The sequence below is a fragment of the Heterodontus francisci genome, chromosome 10 (assembly GCF_036365525.1).
Source record: "Heterodontus francisci isolate sHetFra1 chromosome 10, sHetFra1.hap1, whole genome shotgun sequence".
NCBI lineage: Eukaryota > Metazoa > Chordata > Chondrichthyes > Heterodontiformes > Heterodontidae > Heterodontus > Heterodontus francisci.
Window position 1 is genome coordinate 27,140,343 of NC_090380.1, and position 21,852 is coordinate 27,162,194.

The 21,852-nt window shown below is 42.9% G+C and overlaps 1 protein-coding gene across 1 annotated transcript in view; it reads left to right on the forward strand.

Annotated features, from left to right (window-relative positions):
- The first annotated feature begins 8 nt into the window (after nt 1-8).
- kpna3 (karyopherin alpha 3 (importin alpha 4)) overlaps nt 9-21,852 on the forward strand; it is a 99,303-nt gene continuing 77,459 nt past the window's right edge. Inside the window, exons 1-2 of the mRNA XM_068040312.1 lie at nt 9-144; nt 4,107-4,151. Coding sequence (XP_067896413.1) covers nt 76-144; nt 4,107-4,151 — 114 coding nt within the window. The 5' untranslated portion in view covers nt 9-75. The remainder of the gene's footprint in view (nt 145-4,106; nt 4,152-21,852) is intronic.

Sequence of the window (21,852 nt, forward strand, 5' to 3'; positions counted from 1 at the left end):
GGTGGCGGGCTCTAGGAGTTCAGGCTGTGGAACATTCTCTCGTCTCTTCAGTTGCGGGCGGAGTTGAGCAGCGCGATGGCCGACAGCAGCGGCGCCGAGAATCACCGCATCAAAAGCTTCAAAAACAAGGGCCGCGATGTGGAGGTGAGCGGTCCCGGCGCAGGCGGAGGGTGAAAGCGGGCCGGTAGCCTGGGGGTTTCCGCGGGTCGTTGAGGTTGTGGTTCCGAGGCCTCCGCTGTGCGGTTGTCGCCGGCCCATGAGCCCGGGACAGGGAGTCCTCCCCACCAGGGACCGCGGTTTGGTGGCGCCGCGTTGCCGCCGCCGGTCAGGTTTCACCAGCAGGGCCAGCGCCCAGGCCTGGCCTAACCCGGCCCGGCCCGCACTGCACTCGAGCTGGGCCCACACTCTGTGCCGGCTGGTCGGGTTCCGCTGCTTCTCTCGGGGAGCCGCATGGGCACCGACCGCTTTATCTAAATGTGTATCTGACCCCCTTTAACAGAGTGAAACATCCCCCACCCCCAGTGTTATCAGACACTGAGATTAGGGCCGTTTACCACCAGCTTGGTCAAAGGGAAGGTTTTAAGGAAGTTCTTAGATGGAGAGGAGTCAAAGGAAGGGATTTCCAGAGCTTGGGGCCTAGGCAACTGAAGGCGCGGCCACCAATGCTGGAGTAATTAAAATACTCTAGAGGCCAGAATTAGGGGAGGGCCGATATCTCAGAGGGTTGTAGGGCTGGAGGAGATTACAGAGATAGGGAGGGGCGAGGCCGAAGGGGAATTTGAAAATAAGGATGGGAATTTTAAAACTCAAATGTTCAGGGACTGGGAGCTAATATAGTTCAAACAATAATTCCTTTTCTTTCCCCCTTCCACAATAGAAAATGTGTGACGAAGGAGAGAATAGTAGATCTTGGAATAAAAATGATTACTGAGTTTTCTTGAATTGATGTAGGCTTGCTCACATTTTGGAGGAAAGTGAGATGCCAGAACAAGTTGATTCAGAGACTTTCCTCTGTGACTTATTCATCCCCTCCAGGCGGCTAACACCGTCCCCACATCGCATTGTCTCGTGTTTTCACATGAAATGTTTTGTCCACAGGCTGGTTGCTGAGTAGGCGTTTGCTGTAAAGGCACTTCTGCTGTCCTGTCTTATGGAAAACTTTGTTCAGTTAGCAGATCGTAATACTTGATGACTGGATTGAATATATACAGTATAAACATGGTAGATATAGTATGTATTTCCTCATATGTCACATTGAAAGTATGAGGAAAATACTTACGCTCTTGACCATAAATTAATGGGGCTAAGATGCCTGCAATTTCTTTTTATTGTTTTGTGGGTTGTGAGCATCACTGGCAAGGCCAGCATTTGTTGTCCATCCCTAATTGCTCTTGAGAAGGTGGTGGTGAGCTGCCTTCTTGAACCGCTGCAGTCCATGTGGGGTAGGTACACCCACAGGAGTTCCAGGATTCTGACCCAGCGACAGTGAAGGAATGCAGTATAGTTCCAAGTCAGGATGGTGTGTGGCTTGGAGGGGAACTTGGTGGTGTTCCCATTTATCAGCTGTCCTTGTCCTTCTAGGTGGTAGAGGTCACGGATTTGAACGGTGCTGTCTAAGGAGCCTTGGTGCGTTGCTGCAGTGCATCTTGTAGATGGTACACACAGCTGCACTGTGCATCGCTGGTGGAGGGAGTGAATGTTTGTGGAAGTGGTGCCAGTCAAGTGGGCTACGTTGTCATTTATTTTCATTTAGAGATACAGTACTGAAACAGGCCCTTCGGCCCACCGAGTCTGTGCCGACCAACAACCACCCATTTATACTAACCCTACAGTAATCCCATATTCCCTAACACCTACCTACACTTGGGGCAATTTACAACAGCCAATTTACCTATCAACCTGCAAGTCTTTGGCTGTGGGAGGAAACCGGAGCACCCGGCGAAAACCCATGCGAGGCTGCGGTGCTAACCACTGCGCCGCCCTATGGCTGCTCTAATTCAGTTTCTCATTAATCTAACCCCCAGCATGTTGATAGTGGGGGATTCAGCGATGGTAATGCCATTGAATATCAAGGGGAGATGGTTAGATTCTCTCTTGTTGGAGATGGTCATTGCCTGGCACTTGTGTGGCGCGAATGTTACGATGGCTAACAATGGTGGTGCGATTGAAATCGGAGATGCTCAAATGGCCGGAATTAGAGGAGCGCAGATATCTCGGAGGGTTTGTGAGGCTGGAGGAGATCAGTGCTGTTAGGGAGTGAACTCCAGGATTTTGACCCAATAATAGTGAAGGAACAGCCATATATTTCCAAATCAGGGCAGTATGTGACTTGAAGGAGAACTTGCAGATCAGTATCCTTTAAAGCTTCAAAGTCTAATTGTTCCTAACTAAGCACTTAGTTCATAATCCTGCTGCCATTGTCCTTCTCGGTGGTAGAGGCTACAGGTTTGGAAGGTGCTGTCCAAGGAGGTGTGGTGAGTTGCTGCAGTGCATCTTGTAGATGGTACAGACTGCTGCCACTATGTGCCAGCTGTGGAGGGAGTGAATGTTTAAGGTGGTGGATGGGGTGCCAATCAAGTGGGCTGCTTTGTCCTGGATGGTATCAAGCTTTTTGAACGTTGGAACTGCACTCATCTAGGCAAGTGGAGAGTATTCCATCACACTCCTGACTTGTGCCTTGTAGATGGTGGACACGCTTTGAGGAGTCGGGAGGCGAGTTACCTGTCGTAGAATTCCCAACCTCTGACCTGCTCTTGTAGCCACAGTGTTTATATGACTGGTCCAGTTAAGTTTCTGTTCAATATAATTCACCTCCGTATGAACTCACCCACAGTTTACTTACCAGTGGCTGCCTTTTAATTGTGCACTTTATGAACTAAGTGCTTAGTTAGGAACAATTGGACTTTGTAGCTTTAAAGGGTCCTGATCTGCACTTTATGTAGCGTGATGTTTCTAATCCTATAAAATAGAGCATCTTTAAGTACTGTGAGCAGTATCACAGGACATTTGCAAGTGATGTATGAAATATGGTTTGTGAGCAAACACAGGTGTTGTAATTCCTGCAGAAGCAAAGCAATCTTGAGAAAAATGTTATATATTGTGTACATCTGACCTGGAGACAAACTGAGGAGTACTGTACAATTTATAAAATTCCTTGCTTAAACAACAGTTCAAGATTGTTGTTTACTTAACAGCAATGAGCTCTTGTTGCCTTAAAGATACACCGCTCTCCCTCAGCAGAATAATGCCCCTGTTCTATTAAAACAACATTTGAAAATACCTTTGATCGACACAGGAGCCACCAGTCACAGTTTTAAAAAAAACATGGTTTGTGCATGCAGCTTTAAGAAAATGTAAAATCTCTCACCTGGTGTTTACACAACAGTAATAGACTTTATGGTCTTAAGTGTGTTCAGTTCTAGACAGCACACTGCGCCTCCTGAAGGATATATTGATCTGGGAGGGGATGTGGTGCATTAGAATGATACTAGGGCTAACATTGTGAAAATATGAGGACAGATTGCATAGACTAGGCATGTATTGCCTTGAGTATAGAAGATTAAGGGATGATCTAGTTGAGGAGTTTAAGTTGATTAAAGGAGTTGGTGTGATAGATAGGTAGATATTTCCTCTGGTGGGGAAACCCAGAACAAAGGGGCATATTCTGAAAATTAGATTTGGCAGTTCGGGTGATTTCAGGAAGCACTTCTTCACACAAAGGGTGGTGGAAATCTGCAACTCTTTCCCAAAAAGCTGTTGAGGCCGATGGTCAATGGATAATTTTAAAACTGAGATTGATAGATTTCTGTTAGGTAAGGATATTGAGGATTATGCAACCAAGGAGGGTAAATAGAGTTAATGTACAGATCAGTCGTGAGGTTATTGAATGACTTGAAAGGCTGAAGAGCTGTTCCTGTTCCTAAATGGGCAGAGCTTCATATTTCCAACAAAATAATACATTGTGTGTTTGATGTTTATAATGCTCCTGTTCTTGAATAAAAGTATCTTATTTGACATACTGTGAACATGCCATGGGAGGTCTCATTTTACTGCCAGAGCAGTTTGTTGAGCAAGGTGATTAATACTGGCTGTCTCCTCCATTGCAGACTATGAGAAGACACAGAAATGAAGTAACAGTGGAATTAAGAAAGGTAATGATTCTGCTTTTTCAGAGATGTTTGCTGCACATTGTTTACTTTTTAAATTCATTCACGGGATGTGGGAGTCATTGGCAAAGCCAGCATTTATTGCTCAACCCTAAACTGAATGGTTTGCTAGGCCATTTCAGAAGGCAGTTAAGAGGCACCACGTGACTGTGGGCCTGGAGTCATATATCAGCCCGATTGGGTAAGGATACACATTTCTTATCCTAAAAGCAATTAGTAAACCAGTTGGGTTTTTACAACAATCTGGTAGTTTTGTGGTCACCATTATTGATACTAGCTTTTTTAATTCCAGATTTATTTAAGTAACTGAATTTAAATTCCCCACCCGCCATGGTGGGATTTGATCTCACAACTCTAGGTTATTAGTCCGGGTCCCTGAATTGCTAGCTCAGTAACGTAACCATTATGCTACCATACCAGCTATGTGTGTCTTGAATGTTTAGAATGATGTAAATCACTTTAATGTATCTGTGGGCTGTTGTGTATTTGATGTGTTTCTAACCATGTATGGGCAACTGGAGCTTGTTTTGGATATTATGATGCACGACTACATTAAAAAAAAAAGTCCTTTCTTCCCTCTTACCCCCTTGCTTTTACCACCATCCTTCCACTCCCACGTTTTGCCTTGTGCACCTGGTAACCATGTAGAATAGCTGTGTTCCAGACACCATCAAGTGCTGTTGCTGTTCTGGACAGTGTATCATCTCACTGGATTTTGTTTCAGCTTTAGTGCTGCACCTAATGACTGAGCCAGTGGAGGCATTTTTGCTGTTGGGATGGGGGCCAGGCAGGGAGGATTGCCTGGAGAGCTGAGCTTAAATGCCTGCTACAGAATCGCACTGCACAGAAGGAGGCTATTTGGCTCTTTGCAAGAGCTATCCAATTAATTCCACTCCCCTGCTCTTTCCCCATAGCCCTGCAAAGTTTTTCCCATTCATTTTATTTATCCAATTCCCTTTTGAAAAGTTACGATTAAATCTGCTTTCAGACAGTTCATTCCAGATCATCATAACTCGCAGCTTTTAAAAAAAAAAAGTCCTCATTTCCCCTCTGATTCTTTTGCTAATTACCATAAATCCGTGTGCACTGGTTTTGACTCTCCTGCTGATAGAAACAGTTTCTTCCTATTTACCAAAAATCCTTCATAATTTGAACATCTCCATTAATTCTCCACTTAACCTTCTCGACATTTGATAAATAATTCCTCAGTATTTTGGGATAACACTCTTTGCAGATTTATTCTATTGATATGAGTTTGCGTAATTAACTTCTTTCATGTGTATGGAGGAACCACTGAACTGCATGTGTAGGATGTTTCTGTTGTGAATGCAGCAGTAGTAAATGGAAAGTTATCTGGTTAGTAATGTGCTCCATAGGGTGAACTGAACCAGAGGTCCATCTTCTACATACGAACATCTGAATTAGGAGCAGGAGGAGGCCACTCGGCCCTTCGAGCTTGCTCCGCCATTCAATAAGTGCATGACTGAACTGATTACTCCACGTTTCCACCTACCCCCAATAACCTTCCACCCGCTTGCTTATCAAGAATCAAAAATATTCAAAGACTCTGCTTCCACTGCTTTTTGAGGAAGAGAATTCCAAAGACTCATGACCCTCTGAGAGAAAAGATTTTTTCTTATCTCTGTCTTAAATGGGCAACCCCTTATTTTTAAACAGTGACCCCTAGTTCCAGATTCTCCCACAAGAGGAAACATCCTTTCCACATCCACCCTGTCAAGACCCCTCAGGATCTTATATGCTTCCATTAAGTCGCCTCTTACTCTTCTAAATTCCAGCAGATACAAGCCTAGCCTGTCCAGTCTTTCCTCGTAAGACACCCATTCCAGCTATTAGTCTAGTAAACCTACTCTGTTCTGCCTCCAGCGCATTTACATCCTTCCTTATATAAGGAGACCAGTACTGTACACAGTACTCCAGATGTGGTCTCACCAATGACCAGTATATCTGAATCATAAACTCCCTACTTTTGTATTTAATTCCACTCGCAATAAACAATAACATTCAATTCGCTTTCCTAATTACGTGCTGTACCTGCATACTAACCTTTTGCGATTCATGCACGAGGACAGCCAGATCCCTCTGCATCTATGAGATCTGCAATCTCTCACCATTTAGATAATATGCTTCTTTTGTATTCTTGCTGCCAAAGTGGACAATTTCCCACTTTCCCACATTATACTCCATTTGCCAGGTCTTTGCCCACTCAGTTAACCTATCTATATCCCTTTGTAGCCTCCTTTTGTCCTCTGCACAACTTACTTTCCTACCCATCTTTGTGTCATTAGCAAATTTAGCAACCATATCTTCCGTCCCTTCATCCAAGTCATTTATATAAATTGTAAAAAGTTGAGGCCCCAGCACAGATCCCGGTGGCACACCACTCATTACATCTTGCCAACCAGATAATGACCTATCTATGCCTGCTCTCTGTTTCCTGTTAGCTAGCCAATCCTCTATCCATGCCAATATGTTACCCCCTACACCTTGAGCTCTTATTTTCTGCAATTACCTTTGATGTGGCACCTTATCAAATGCCTTCTGGAAATCGAAGTACAATACATCCACCGGTTGCCCTTTATCCACAGCACATGCAACTCCCTCAAAGAATTCCAATAAATTGTTGAACACGATTTCCCTTTCACAAAACCATGTTGACTCTGCCTGATTACCTTGAATTTTTCTAAATGCCCTGCTATAACGTCTTTAATAATAGCTTCTAACATTTTCTCTAAGACAGATGTTAAGCAAAATGGCCTGTAGTTCCCTGCTTTCTGTCTCCCTCCCTTTTTGAATAAAGGAGTTACGTTCACTATTTTCCAATCTAACGGAACCTTCCCTGAATCTAGGGAATTTTGGAAAATTAAAACTAATGCATCAACTATCTCACTAGGCACTCCTTTTACCCTAGGATGAAGTCCATCAGGACCAGGGGACTTGTCAGCCCGCAGCTGCAACAATTTGTTCAGTACCACTTCCCTGGTGATTGTAATTTTCTTGAGTTCCTCCCTTCCATTTGCTGATTTACAGCTAATACTGAGATGTTACTTGTATCCACAATAGTGAAGACCGAGTATTCTAGTATCTGAAAATAGGGCACTTAACAGCAAACGTAACTTGGGGTATCAATGTTACTTGATTAGTGATATCTTTTCTTGAGGTAGGACCCTAGATTTAAAGAGTGGCCACACTAAATGGAGCATAGGATTATTAAATATTTCACCTTTCCTCTTAAGAGAAATATGTGACTTGTTACAGGTTCATTTACATGGAAGAGCTAAAACTTTACATTTCTGTAACTGCACACATCGTGCTAGAAGTACCCTTAAAATATTTTTTGGAGTTGGGGGTGTGGGAGCAGCATATCAGAATGATCTACCATCCTATGGTGAAATGTTTGCTTGCAGCAATAAGCACTTGAAAGTGTCAGATATGTTTGTGATTTTTTATTGGTTACAGGTCAGTATAAAACACATGTTGGTCAGTGATGCATTTAAAGTTTATATAACCTTCAGGCTTCACCTCTCAAGCACCTGAAGGCCATATCTAACATGATTGCATGAAGCTTTGGCATCCCATACATTTTTTTTTTGCTTGCCCAGTTTGTAATAGGTGGTTATCATTGCACCATTGAGAGTTGACATTAAAAGCCAATAGGCAGTTTGCAGTTGGTGCCTTGAGGACAGATGTGCAGCATTTTGTCTGTATGCAAGCTGTCATAATATGTTGAATGTAAATTGTTACTAAATAAGATTTGGTTTGTTATTTGTAATGCGCTACTTTGATTATTTGATCAGCCTCCAGGCATGCAGTCATGCTATTGCTGCACATTTAAGATGTAGTTCTTGCATGTGAACACAACGTACTGGACTCATTATTGGTGATGCAAAAACGAATGTTCAGTGATTGCCCTTCAGTGTACCCTGTCTCACTGATGAAACCATACTTACGACAAGCAGATGAGTAATCACAACAGGATGAGCAGTTAGTTGGTTTGCTAAAACAAAATGCACAGAGATGTTGATCGTGTAATTGAAAAGGGGCATTATTATTATTTTAATATCCTACTAGATAAGTGTGTGATAGGCTATAGAAGAATCACTGCTGTGGAGAGATAATCTTTGAACTTAGTTGCCAGACAATGATATTTCTGCATTAAGAGGTCAGCTCAGAGATACTGAGCCTGCCACTATGCTGTTTCAGTTATAAATTCTGGACCAGACTGTCAGTTTACAGTTTTTATATCATTTCTCACTTTTGCAGGAAGGCCTTGTATGTATTTATGTATATAATGTATGTGTCTATATTTTGATTTTCTCTGCAAAGTTTCGCTCTGTTTCTCTGATGTTAGTCTCTGCTTAGATTTTGCAACATTGTTCCACTGATGAGCAGTACCAGTAAAATCTTCCTACTTGATAGTTTCCCAGGGTCGCGGTGCCCTCTCTGCTGAAGTTGCTCTGTCCCACCATTCTTATCCAAGTTTTTCATGCAATCAAAATTGCACAGTGGCAAATAAAAGCAGAATGTGTTGAAAAAACTCAGCAGGTCCGGCAGCATCTGTGGAGAGAGAAAGAGTTAACGTTTCGAGTTGGATATGACTCTTGGTTTCTGAGGAAGAGTCATATCTGACTCGAAACGTTGACTCTGTTTCTCTCTCGTTATGAAAGTGCTTCTGTTTTTTGTTAAATATTTTTTGAGGATTCATATTTAAATTGTGGAAATGGATTCATGTTTTGGAAGGTTGAAGATTTCATAGATGCTGGACTTTGTTTTTGCTGAAAAGACTCCATGGACATGTTTTTTTTACAAGGGTCACTAAGAGGTCTTGTTTGTAAACAACCTTTTATTGCAAGTCACATGCCTTAAGTTCAATAAACAACAGAAACCTTGGTGGCCTGGGGAAGATGTTTACAGAGAAGTGACATGTCAAGATTTGAGAGTCAGGAGGTTCTGACTGGCTGTTTGTGGTTTCACTCCTGAGATATTGTTTTGGTTCATTTGGGGTGTGGACTGTTGTTGAAAGCAGTTGGAGATAAGCCTACCAGAGAACAGCCATCACCAGCTCATCCTGCCATCTCTTTGAGAAGTCCTGAGAATCAAGCATAAGAAATAGAGAAACTGAAGCAGCATTTCTCTTGAGACACTCCTGGAAGGCCTGCCGTATTACCTTAATGACGCCTGAAAAGAACTGCTCCAGAAAAGATCCAGTGACCTGTTACCATATACCCGGATACCAGACCAAAAGGGGACAACTGACATCCTTCCATATCTTTTTTTTAAAGAATTAGCAAGTGTTTGGCCAAAGTGTTTTTTTTTTTGTCTTTCTTTGTAACAGCTCTGCAGAGAGAAGTTCTGTGGGTTTTTTTCAGTGTTTGTGTGGGGTATTTTAAAAGGGAACTTTCATACTTCAATCTGTGTGTTAATGCTTTGCTTTACTGGATAAGTCTTGTTTTATAATAAACTGATAATTTAGTTGTTTATTAAAGAAATCTGGTTGTTGTATTTTATTCTGGGATAAATAATAGAGTCTGTGATTGACCGTATCGGTAACTGGGTAAACATTTAAAATATATGTTGTGACCTGTGGAGAAGTGGAACTGGAAAAGACAGTGCACTCCTCCCACCTCGGTCGTAGCACTCGCCACAGATGCTGCCACACCAGCTGTGTATTTCCAGCACTTTCTGTTTTTATTCCAGATTTCCAGCATCTGCAGCATTTTGTTTTTATTGCACAATGGCAGCTTTGGCTCAGTGGTCGCATTCTCGCCTCTGACTCAGAAGGTTGTGGGTTGAAGACCCACACTAGAGACTTGAGCACATAATCTAGGCTGACATTCCAGTGCCGTACTGAGGGAGAGCTGCACTATCGGAGGTGCCATCATTCGGGTGAGGTGTTAAACCAAGGACTCACCTGCGCTCTTAGGTGGGCGTAAAAGACCATGTGGCACTATTACAAAGAAGAGTGGAGTTCTCTTTGGTGTCCTGACCAATATTTATCCCTCAGCCAACGTTACTAAGCACAGGATTATCTGGTTATTATCTTGTTATTTGTGGGACCTTGCTATGTGCAAATGGCTGCTGTGTTTCCTACATTACAACAGTGACTGCACTTCAGAAGTACTTAATTGACTGTAAAATGCTTTGGGATATGCTATGGTTGTGAAAGACGCTATATAAATGCAAGTCTGTCTTTCTGATCCTTAAATGGGGAGTGTATGCTAGAATTGTGCATCATTGAGAAAGTATTTTAGAGGTGTGTAACACTCTTGTAAATCTTTTATACCTCTGATAGAGTCCTGGTATAGATTATTTTAGAACAATGGATTGGCACAGGAGACTGCAAAAGGTAGTTTCTTTCATCATACTGTGTTCTTGTCAAGATTGGTGTGTTACACATCCTTCATTGACGTAGAATCATACAGCACAGAAGGTGACCATTGTGCTTGTGTTGGTTCTTTGAAAGGGCTATCTGATTAGTCCCATTCCCCTGCTGTTTCCTCATAGAGTTGCTTCTGTTGATTTGGTAATACCCAGTGAAATCCTTGATTGCTGTGCGCTGTTTAGCATAAAGGAGGAAAATGCAGAATTTCTGGCTTGGTGCCACGGACAGCTTGGAACAGTTTTGTTAGAATGTGAGGGAAGTAGGAAAGGCAAAGTTGTGCTTAAAGCTAGTGAAGTACTTTTGAAGGGTAGATACTGTTGTCATAGAGTCATAGTCATAGAGCGATACAGCACTGAAACAGGCCCTTCGGCCCACCGAGTCTGTGCTGACCAACAACCACCCATTTATACTAATCCTACATTAATCCCATATTCCCTACCAAATCCCCACCATTCTCCTACCACCTACCTACACTAGGGGCAATTTACAATGGCCAATTCACCTATCAACCTGCAAGTCTTCGGCTGTGGGAGGAAACTGGAGCACCCGGCCGAAACCCACGCGGTCACAGGGGGAACTTGCAAACTCCATACAGGCAGTACCCAGAACTGAACCCGGGTCACTGGAGCTGTGCGGCTGCGGTGCTAACCACTGTGCCGCCCCAGATGCATGTTGTAATGCAGGAAACACATTAGCCGGTTTGAACAGTGAGGTCCCACAAACCGCAATGGGATAAGTGACCAAATAATCTGTTTTTATTGATGATAGTTGAGCAATAAAAGTTGTCCAGGACACAGGAGAACTCCCCTACTTTTCTTCAAATAGTGCCATGTTTTTTTTTAATATCCACTAAAGTAAGCTGGTGAGGCCTCGGTTTTAATATTTCATCCGAAGGATGAGGTGGTGCTCCGAACTTGCTTATAAGTTCATGTGCCCAGAGCATGCTCCTGGCAGGGAGGATTCAGATCTGAGCTGGGTGATCTAAATAAGGTGCTGGCTGGGTGGAATTGTCTTTAGTTACCCAGTAGCTACAGTACAGAAGTTCTGTTATCTTCCTGAGACTTGAGCACGTAATCTACGCTAACACTCCAGTGTCCAGCTCTAGAATGTGGAACTGCTGCAGTGCAGATTAGGTAAATGTCAAGTAATGTCCTTGGTATAGTTACAATAGAGAGCAAAGAAAACCATTATATTTAAAGCATTAATTTAATGATCAAATTGGTTCTATTCTTTTAGACATTCGACTGATATGGAATAATAAAAATAATCCTGAATTAATTTTATGTTAATGCTCTATCTACGTAGCCAGCTACAGCAGTTGGTAAGATTAGAATAACTGAGTGCTGAGTAATCTTATTCTTTCGTTGACAGTATGTTTGTTTAAAAAAAATGTTTTGTGCCCCATATTGAAGTTTATTCGGCAGACCATATCACCTTGGAGGTGTTGATGAATGTGTTATTTGATGTGTTTCTGTGAGTCAGAGATTAACTTTGTCTCGTGGTGTAACCATATCAATCATCAGTGTTCAAGCTCTTGATTGTTTGGAAAACTGACTTCTATGCTGCTTTTTCAGCTAATTAAAACCCAGTGTCTTAAAAATAAATGTCTGCAGCCTCCAAAACGGACATGGTAGAAGTAACAAAATAATTGAAGGTTTTAAAACTATTTTCTTCCAAAGAAAAATATAGTTGCAAAGATATATTTGGTTTGTTTAGGTTGAGGGAAGACGAGTAAAACCAAATTTTTAAAAAGGAAGATCTGAAAAGGAGAGTTTGGAGGAAGTTCGCACAAAGAGAGAAAGCCTTTTTAGTGGATCTACGAGCAGTCGAAGTAGTAAAAGGTTTTTTCTCCCAAAGTACCAACCCAATCAAGAAAACGCATAAGAATCCACTATATCTCTACCCCAGGTTACAAGTGTGAATGAATGAACTTGCTCATATATAGCCCCCTTTTATGACATTGGGACGTACCAAAGTGCTTTACAGTCAAATAAGTACTTTTAAAGCGGAAAACATGGTAACCAATTTGCACACAGCAAGCTCCCAGAAACAGCAGTGAAATAAGTTACCAAATTATCTATGTTAAGTATTGGTTGAAGGATAAATGTTGTCCAGGACACCACAAATATTTGGAAAAGTGCTATGGGATCTTCTACACCCACCTAAGAGGGCAGACAGGGCATCAGTTTAATGTCTCATTCAAAAGATGACACCTCCAACAGTCCAGCGCTGCCTCAGTACTGCACTGGGAGTGTCAGCCTGAATTATGTGCTTAAGTCTCTGAAGTGGGAATTGAACACACAGCCTTCTGACTTGGAGGTTAGAGCTACAATCCTTGCTGCACTATTGAGATTTTTCTATTTCTGTTTTCCCCAGCAACCACTCACTGAGCCAAGGCTGATATGTTATGATCATAGGAGGTCTGTGAGAATGACTGGGAATAGGTTGCTGTTCTACCTTTGTAATCCTGTTGGCAAGCTTCTGACTCCAGATAACTCCCTTTAATGGCAGAACTGAGCCCAGAATCTTACCCTGTACTTGCACCCTCCAGTGCTTTGATCAATATTTTGCTATCAGGTGAGGAATATCCTATGAATTTCACTTTTGTATTGCTGAAAATAGAGACATGTTGCACTTTCTCCTCATACAGTATAAAGTCATTTCCCCTTACATTGGTAATCTTGCGGATTGTCCTGATGAGTGCAAGATGAAAATCTTCGACAACATGTCTCTATTTTCAGCAATACTCCAGTTCAGTACTACCAAACAACTATTTATTTCACTTTTGATACCCAGATTTAGCCTGGATCAGGTATGTAATTAGTCAATTAATATATTGTAGCCACAAAGTTAGAATGAGAATCCTTGCTGCACTCGTGAGATTTTTCTACTTCAGTTTTCTACAGCAAACATCTTTGTGGCTTGTCTAGGATTTTTGATTTGTGCTCAAATGTGGGGCGTAGGAGCAGAAGCAGGCCATTCAGCCCTCAAGCCTGTTCTGCCATTTAGTTAGATATAGCTGATCTGTACTTCAAGTCCTTTACTACAGCAACGACTTATATTTATATTGCACCTTTAGTGCAATAAAATGTCCCAAGGCGCTTCACAGGAACATGATAAAGCAAAGTACAATGCTGAGCCACAAAAGGAGATATTAAGTCAGATGACCAAAAGCTTGGTCCAAGAGATAGGTTTTAAGGAGTGTCTTAAAGGAGGAAAGTAAGGCAGAGAGGTGTAGGGAGGGTATTCCAGAACTTGGAACCTAGGCGGCTGAAGGTGCGGCCACCAGTGGTGGAATGATTAAAATCAGGGTTGCACAAGAGGCCGGAATTAGAGGAACTCAGATATCTTGGAGAGTTGTGGGGCTGGAGGAGATTACAGAGATAGGGAGGGGCAAAGCCATGGTGGCATCTGAAAACAAGGATGAGTATTTTAAAATCAAGACTTTGCTTGACCAGGAGTTAATGTAGGTCAGTGAGCACAGAGGCGATAGGGAATGGGACTTGGTGCAAGTTAAGACATTAAGGCACAGATTTAAGGTGATTGGTAGAAGGATTAGAGGGGACATGAGGAAAAACTTTTTCACCCAGAGGGTAGTGGGTGTCTGGAATTCACTGCCAGGAATGGTGTTGGAGACAGAAACCCTCAACTAATTTAAAAGGTACCTCGACATGCACCTGAAGTGCTGTTACCTGCAAGGCTATGGACCAGGTGCTGGATGGTGGGATTAGATTGGGCAGCTAGTTTTTTCAGCCGGCACAGACACGATGGGCTGAATGGCCTCCTATGTTGTAATTTTTCTGTGTCAAATGTGACACCAAGATTGCGAACAGACTGGCTTAATCTCAGACTGTTGCCAGGGAGAGGATTGGAGTCAATAGCTAGGGAACGGAATTTGGAGTGGGGTCGGAAAGCGATGGCTTCAGTCTTCCCAATATTTAATTGGAGAAAGTTTCTACTCATCCAGTACTGGATGTCAGATAAGTAGTCTGATAATTTAGCAACAGTGGAGGAGTTGAGACCTTTTATGCGTATCCGTCTATCTTTACCGAACAGAAATTTATTAATCTCAAGACTTGAAAGTTTCTATTGCCCCCAGCATCCACAGCCTCTTCAGGGGAGAGAATTCTAGATTGCCACTACTCTTTTTGTGCGGAGGAAAAGGTGCTTCCTGATTTTGCTGCTGAATGGCCTGGCTCTAATTTTAAGTTTGTGTCTCCTTGTTCTGGATTCCTTCAGCAGAGAAAATAATTTTGCTATCGACCCTATCACATCCCTTTATCATCTTAAACAGCTCAATTAGATCACTTCTTAACTGTTTAAACTCAAGTTAGTAGAAACCAAGTTTATGAACCTGTCTTTGTAGTTTAACTCTTTGAGCTCTGGTATCATTGTGGTGACTCTGGACTGCACCCCCTTCAAGAATATTTTAAGCCCATGTCCACTGGGAACTAGATTGAGATGGTGCAAATGCACTTGGAATCATTGTGGCTAGCAGAAAGGGAAAAGCAAAATCTTTCACTAATGAAATGCCTTTCACATTCTGGAGTCATTCGTTTCACCACCAAGAATTACTTTTGAAGTGTCTTCAATCACTTGTTTCATGAGCAAACAGCAACCAAGTTGTGCACAGTAAAATCCTACCAACATTAGTTAGATAAATGACCAGTTAAACTGTTTTTGATGGTTTTGGCCAAGAGAGAAATGTTGGCCAGGACAGAGGAAACATTCATCCCATCAACCGAAACTGGATCTAAACACTGTTGTTATGGATGATGAAACTAATTTACTGCAACCAAGGATTTCTAAAGTGAGCTGGATAGGATTAGTATTTACAATAAACTGTCAAGAGATTGACTCGCAATGTAAACAAATGTTTTGAAATCACCCCAGTGCTCCTTTCTCAGCTTTGATATCTGTAAAACTAGTAAAATGGAAGAATAACTGACCCCAAATTGACTTCTAAGTTCTTGCATATTCCTCTGCATCCAGACCTGCCCCATGCTGGTACCAGCTTTACCCAGACTTATCTTTTGGACAGTCCTTGGCTTTTCTGAGACTTGCAATGCTGTACACTTGGTCTTCAAATTTTGCACACACAGCAGCTAGTGTGGTTCTTTTTTTTTCTCCCATCCTTCAAGGTGTAGTACGTTTTTAAAAAATCCTCTTGTGCTACTCTGTGTGAGAAAGGAGAGTCAGGTTCTTCTCTAATGTCTACTAGCAGTTGTAGAAGCCCAATGGGTTGATTTGTATTGTCATGCAGGCCCCCACCTGCCAAGAAGGAGGCACATTAATTTCACCACATGAACATTGATTTTTAAACTGTTACTGGAGTAAAGAACGAACTTGCTTTTAAAAAAAAAACACCAGACCCTTGACTGGAAAGACATTTGCATAGTAGCAGACAGTACTTAGAAAGGACAAAGCGGCCACTCCCTGCTCCAATTTAATCCACAATGTACTTTTGATTACCAGACTTTGAAGGTGGAGAAGCTAGCTGCTAAGATGCTCCCAATACACAGAAGAGACCTGGTCAAACTAGTTGGTCACATGACCACCTGCTGGCAAACTAGGGGAGTTTTAAATTGGAGAAACAGTATTTGAAGTCACAAAGCTGTTTGCTCCTGGACTGAAAAGACACCTCTCTGGTCTGTTGTCATCTCGCTCTCACCAGCTTCGGAATCCATTGAACACATATGAACCCCAAAAGAGAAAAGTCTCCTGCAGAACAAGGTTTAAGAAGAATACTGGACCCCATCGAAAAGCAAGATCTACCAACAAGCAAGGACGACAGTGAGCTCGAAACACAGCAACAAAAACCCCGCTTCAGAGATTGCCTCAAACTTCTCTACTTTATTTTTTCTTCTGCTCTTTTCTGTCTCTATTTGCGTATTGCGCATGCATGCTAGCGTGGGGCGTGGCGTGTATCCGTAGGCGTTAACTGAATTAGAGTTGGAATAAATTTCACTTTTCATCTTTAAACCTGAGAAAGCCTGTTTGTGCTTGTTTCTTTGCCTTATAATTGGAAAGCTGTGAACAAGGACTCACCAAGGGGGAGCTCAAAACACAGTGTGTTTAAAACAAAACCCTGTTACAATAAGACCGGGTGGTGAAGGCTGAGAAAGACCCCTAGACACCTTTCTCACCTGGTTGTAGCAGTATGTATGGGCATGTAATACAGACACACATTTTATTCCTCATTTTATCTTTCTGGAGGAGTGTCTGTCACCATGTTGTTACCCAGGAATACTTGTTCGTGTAAACGCTGATCGCCATACACCCAGTGTTGATCCACTGTCATGTCCACGCAGCAGTAATAATAGTGGTGCAGTCCTTGCAGGCTTATTCACGCATTGTCTGCTGTTGCCTGGTATGTGTCATACTGATTTAAAGCTTTGTAAGTAGGATTTATTTTGTCTCCTGGTCCACACGCTGATCATATGATCAGATTAAATCCTCTGTTGTTAAAGTTCAGTCCTTCTCCTGGAATGTATTTTTGCATGTTCTTGTAACATATCTTTGCAACTTGCTGGAATTTATATTAGAGATTTGATAGAGGTGTTTAAAATCATGAGGGGTCTGGACAGAATAGATAGGGAGAAACTTCTGCCATTGGCCAAAGGATCCAGAACCAGAGGACACCAATTTAAGATGATTGGCAAAAGGAGCAACCGTGACGTGAGGAAAAACTTTTTTACGCAGCGAGTGTTTAGGATCTGGAATGCACTGCCTAAGAGTGTGGTAGGGACAGATTCATTCGAGGCCTTCAAAAGAAAACTGGATAATTATGTGAAGAGGAAAAATTAGCAGGGCCAAGGAGAAAAGGCCACGGAGGGGGACTTGCAGAGTTGCTCTTGCAGAAAAACAAATGTTTGTGAATGTGTATTTTGTAGGTGGGGAGAATGAGGGAGTTTCTTCTATTGAGTTTATCTGATTCATTACGTCGAGGGGAGGGAGAAAAAGCCATACCACTACTTTGCTGTCAAAAGGCAGGGGATTGGAAAAAGTAGCTTTAAGTTTGGTGGCTATGGTTCTCCGAAGGATATTAGTTAACCAGTTGGGTTTTTATGCCAATCTGGCAGCTTCCGCGGTAGAGGCCTACTTTATGTCGGGAAAACGAACCTGACCAAACAACTGTGGACCCGAGTCCCTCCGCTTTTGCCCTGAGCCTGACCCGGACATCAGTTTACTTACCTCCTGATTCGGAATCTCCATGAAGCTGTCGCGCATGCGTGATGACATCATAGTGACGTCTCTCGCTCACTGTGCAGACTCAGTTTCATCCCGAACTCCCAGCTCGGATAAGTTTTTTTATTTTTAATACTTATCGGCACAGCACTGACCCTGTGTGTCCGGCCCGACCCGAGCCCGAAAGCCGGAGCCTGAAGATGAACCCGACCCAACCTGAACCCGACACATGTTGTCGGGTCCCGTCGTGTTCGGATGGTGTAGCAGGCCTCAATTTCGCGGTCATTTTCTGGTGCTGGCCCACAAATTCCCACATTTATTGAATTCAGTTTCCTATGGTGGTATTTGAATACCTGATCTCTGCATTACAAGTAATAGAGTCATTTACAGCACAGAAGGAGGCCATTTGGCCCATCAGGTCCATGCTGGCTCTCCACAGAGCAATTCAGTCAGTCCCACTCCCCTGCGTGATCCCCGTAGCCCTGCAAGTCTGTTTCCTTCAAGTGGCCATTCAATTTCCTTTTGAAGTCATTGTCTCCGCTTCCACCACCCTTGTGGGCAGCGAGTTCTAGGTCATTACCATCCTCTGTGTCAAAAATGTTCCTCCTAATATTCCCCCTGCATCCCTTGCTCAAAACTTTCAAACTGTGTTCCCTAATCCTTGTACTGCTAGTTAATGAGAACAGTTTTTCCTTGTCTAATTTATCTGAACCTGTCATAATCTTGTACAATTCCATTAAATCTCCCCTCAATCTCCTCTGTTCCAAGGAGAACAACCCTAGTTTTTCCAACCTAAGCTTGTAACTAAAATCCCCCATCGCTGGAATCATTCTGGTAAATCTCCTGTGCACCCTGTCAAGGATCCGCACATCCTTCCTAAAGTCTAGCGCCATAACCCTGTACTTAAGCTATTTATCTCTGACCTCCACCTAACCAACTTAATGAGCAAGATAAACCAAAGAGTAGGAGACGCTCTCCAGTTCTCTCTTCCTCCCCACCCACTTGGCCTGGTTTGTACAGATTACAAGTTCTAGTACTGGCAGTGTTAAAACTTTGCAAAACTGCTAACCCGCTTGTAGTGGCTTTGAAAGAATATGAAACAGAAAATTGGAGCCCTGGGAATTGCAGGCCTCTTGGGCTGTCCAGTTTTTTCCCCCAAGACATGCTAATTCAATTTGTGAAAAACTCCAAACCAGTAATACACACTTCATTGCCCATTATTAACACGCTGCTAAGTAAATATACTTTTAAGCAGCTTCTGATCATCTTTGCTTTTCCCCATTTTCTTTTCACTCTTTCAGATTTTATCTTTCAGATGTTATTGTACCTTATTTCTTAATTTTCCAGAGCCTCTGATTTTCTGTATACTCGGTGATAAGTTCATTGTGACGTTTGATCTTTTGGTCTTTGGTTCGGGACAAACTTCCTTTAAAGTTCTTCCCTGCCCTAACCTTGAACTCACATCATTCTCTAGTTTCTCTCCTCCATGTCCTCTCTGAGCTCAACTCCATGAAATCCACCTCCCTGCTCTCTCAACCCTGTTTCCTAAACTGCTGACCACCCAACTTCCCTTCCTGGTTCCCATGTTAACTGACATTGTTAATGGTTTGTTCTCTGTACAGGTGCTGTCCCTCTCCCCTTCAAATCTGCCATCATCACCCATAAAACCACCCCTTGACCTTGCCCTCCTTGCAAACTACCACCTCATCTCCAACCTTCCTTTTGTCCTTGAATGTGCTGTCGCCTCCCAAATCCCCACACACCTTTCCCTAAACTCCCTGTTTGAATCCCTCCAGTCAGGTTTCACCCCTGCCGCAATACTGAAATGGCTTTCATCAAAGTCACTAATAACATCTTATATGACTTTTTAATTTGTTCATGGAATGTGGGTGCTCCTGGCAAGGCAAGCATTTATTGCCCATCCCTCATTGTGCTTGAAAAGATGGTGGTGAGCTGCCTTGAACTGCTGCAGTGCATGTGGTGTAGGTACACCAACAGTGCTGTTAGGAGGGAGTTCCAGGATTTTGACCTCGCAACAGTGAAGGAATGGTGATATATTTCCAACTCAGGATGGTGTGTGACTTGGAGGGGAACTTGCCTGCTGCCTTTATTTTTTAGGTGGTAAAGGTCGCATGTTTGGAAGGTACTGTCGAAGGAGCCTTGGTGAGTTGCTGCAGTATATCTTGTAGATGGTACACACTGCTGCCACTGTGTGCCGTTGGTGAAGGGAGTGAATGTTTAAGGTGGTGGATGGGGTGCCAATCAAGCAGGCTACTTTGCCCTGGATGATGTTGAGCTTCTTGAGTGTTGTTGGAGCTGCACTCATCCAGGCAAGTGGAGAGTATTCCATCACATTCCTGACTTGTGCCTTGTAGATAATGGACAGGCTTTGGGGAGTCAGGAGGTGAGTTACTCGCTGCAGCCTCTGATCTGCTTTTGTAGCCGGAGTATTTATATGGTCGGTCCAGTTAAGGTTAAGTTTCTGGTCAGTATTAACCCCCAATATGTTGAAGGTGTTGTATTCAGCAATGGTAATGCCATTGTATGTCAAGGGGAGATGGTTGGCTTATCTCTTGTTGGAGATGGTCAGTGTCTGGCACTTGTGTGACACGATTGACTGTGACTACCTGCACCTTGTGTAGTGCAGTGGTTCAGGAAGGTGGCTCACCACTCCTTCTTAAGGACAATTGAGGATGGGCAATAAATTCTGGCCTTGCCAAGAATGAAATATAAACAGCAGTAAACTTCCCCTCCTCGTCCTCCTTGACCTCTCTGCAGCCTTTGACACAGTTGACCACACCTTCCTTCTCTAATGCCTCTCACTGTTGTCCAGTTAGTTGGGACTGCGTGCCTGATTCCATTCTTATCTATCTAATTGTAGTCTGAGAATCGCCTACAATGGTTTCTCTTCCTTCTCCCTTAATGTTACCCCTGATGTCCCCCAAGGATCTATCATATCCCTGACTCCCTCCTGTTTCTCATTTACGTGCTTCCCCCTCAGCAATATCATCCAGAAACACAGCGTCAGTTTTCATGTATGCTGATGACACCCAACTCTACCTCACCACTGCTTCTCTCGATTCCTTCATTGTCTTTAAATTATCAGACTGCATGTCTGACATCCAGTATTGAATGAGCAGAAATCTTCTCCAATTAAATATTGGGAAGACTGAAGCCATGGTAATTGGAGGAAATTTCTGCTCATTCAATACTGAATGTCAGACAAGCAGTCTGATAATTGCCATTGTGTTCTGTCTTTGCTACAAACTCTGATCCCTAGCCACCAACTCCATCCCTCTCCATGGCAACTGTCTGCGGCGGAACCAGACTGTTCACAACCTTGGTGTCAGTTTTGACCCAGAGGTGAGCTTCCCACTACATATCTGCGACATCACTAACACTGCCTATTTCCACCTCCATAACAGTGCTCGACTCCGACTCAACCATACCTTTATTACCTTTGGACTTCAGTATTCCAACAGACACCCTGGCCTGCCTCCCATATTCTAAACGTGAGCTCATCTAAAACTGTTGCTCATGTTCGCACCAAGTCCTGTTCACCCATCACCCACTGTGGTCGCTGACTTACATTAGCTTCTGATTAAGCAATGCCTCAGTTTTAAAACACTCATCCTTGCTTTCAAATCCCTCCATGGCCTCACCCCTCCCTATCTGTAATCTCCTCCAACCTCACAACCCTTCGAGATACTGTGCTCCTCTAATTCTGACCTCTTGAGCATTCCCAATTGTAATCACTCCACTTTTGGTTGTGCCTTCAGCTGCCTAGGCTCCAGGCTCAGGAATTCCTTCCCTAAACACCTGTGTGCTGTATTCTCTCTTTTCCTTTAAGACACTCCTTAAAACCCATTTCTTTGACCAAGCTTTTGGTCTTCTGCCCTAATATCTCTTCAGATGACTGTTAAATTTTGCTTTGTAACATTGCTGTGAAGCCCCTTGGGATGCTTTATTACGTTTAAGGTGCTATATAAATACAAATTGTTGATTCAAATCTGTGATGCAACTCGAAGTTTAGGGCTGTGAAGATTGAAGTGGTCACACCTAATTATGACTCATTTTTCAAATGCCAAGCAAACAGCC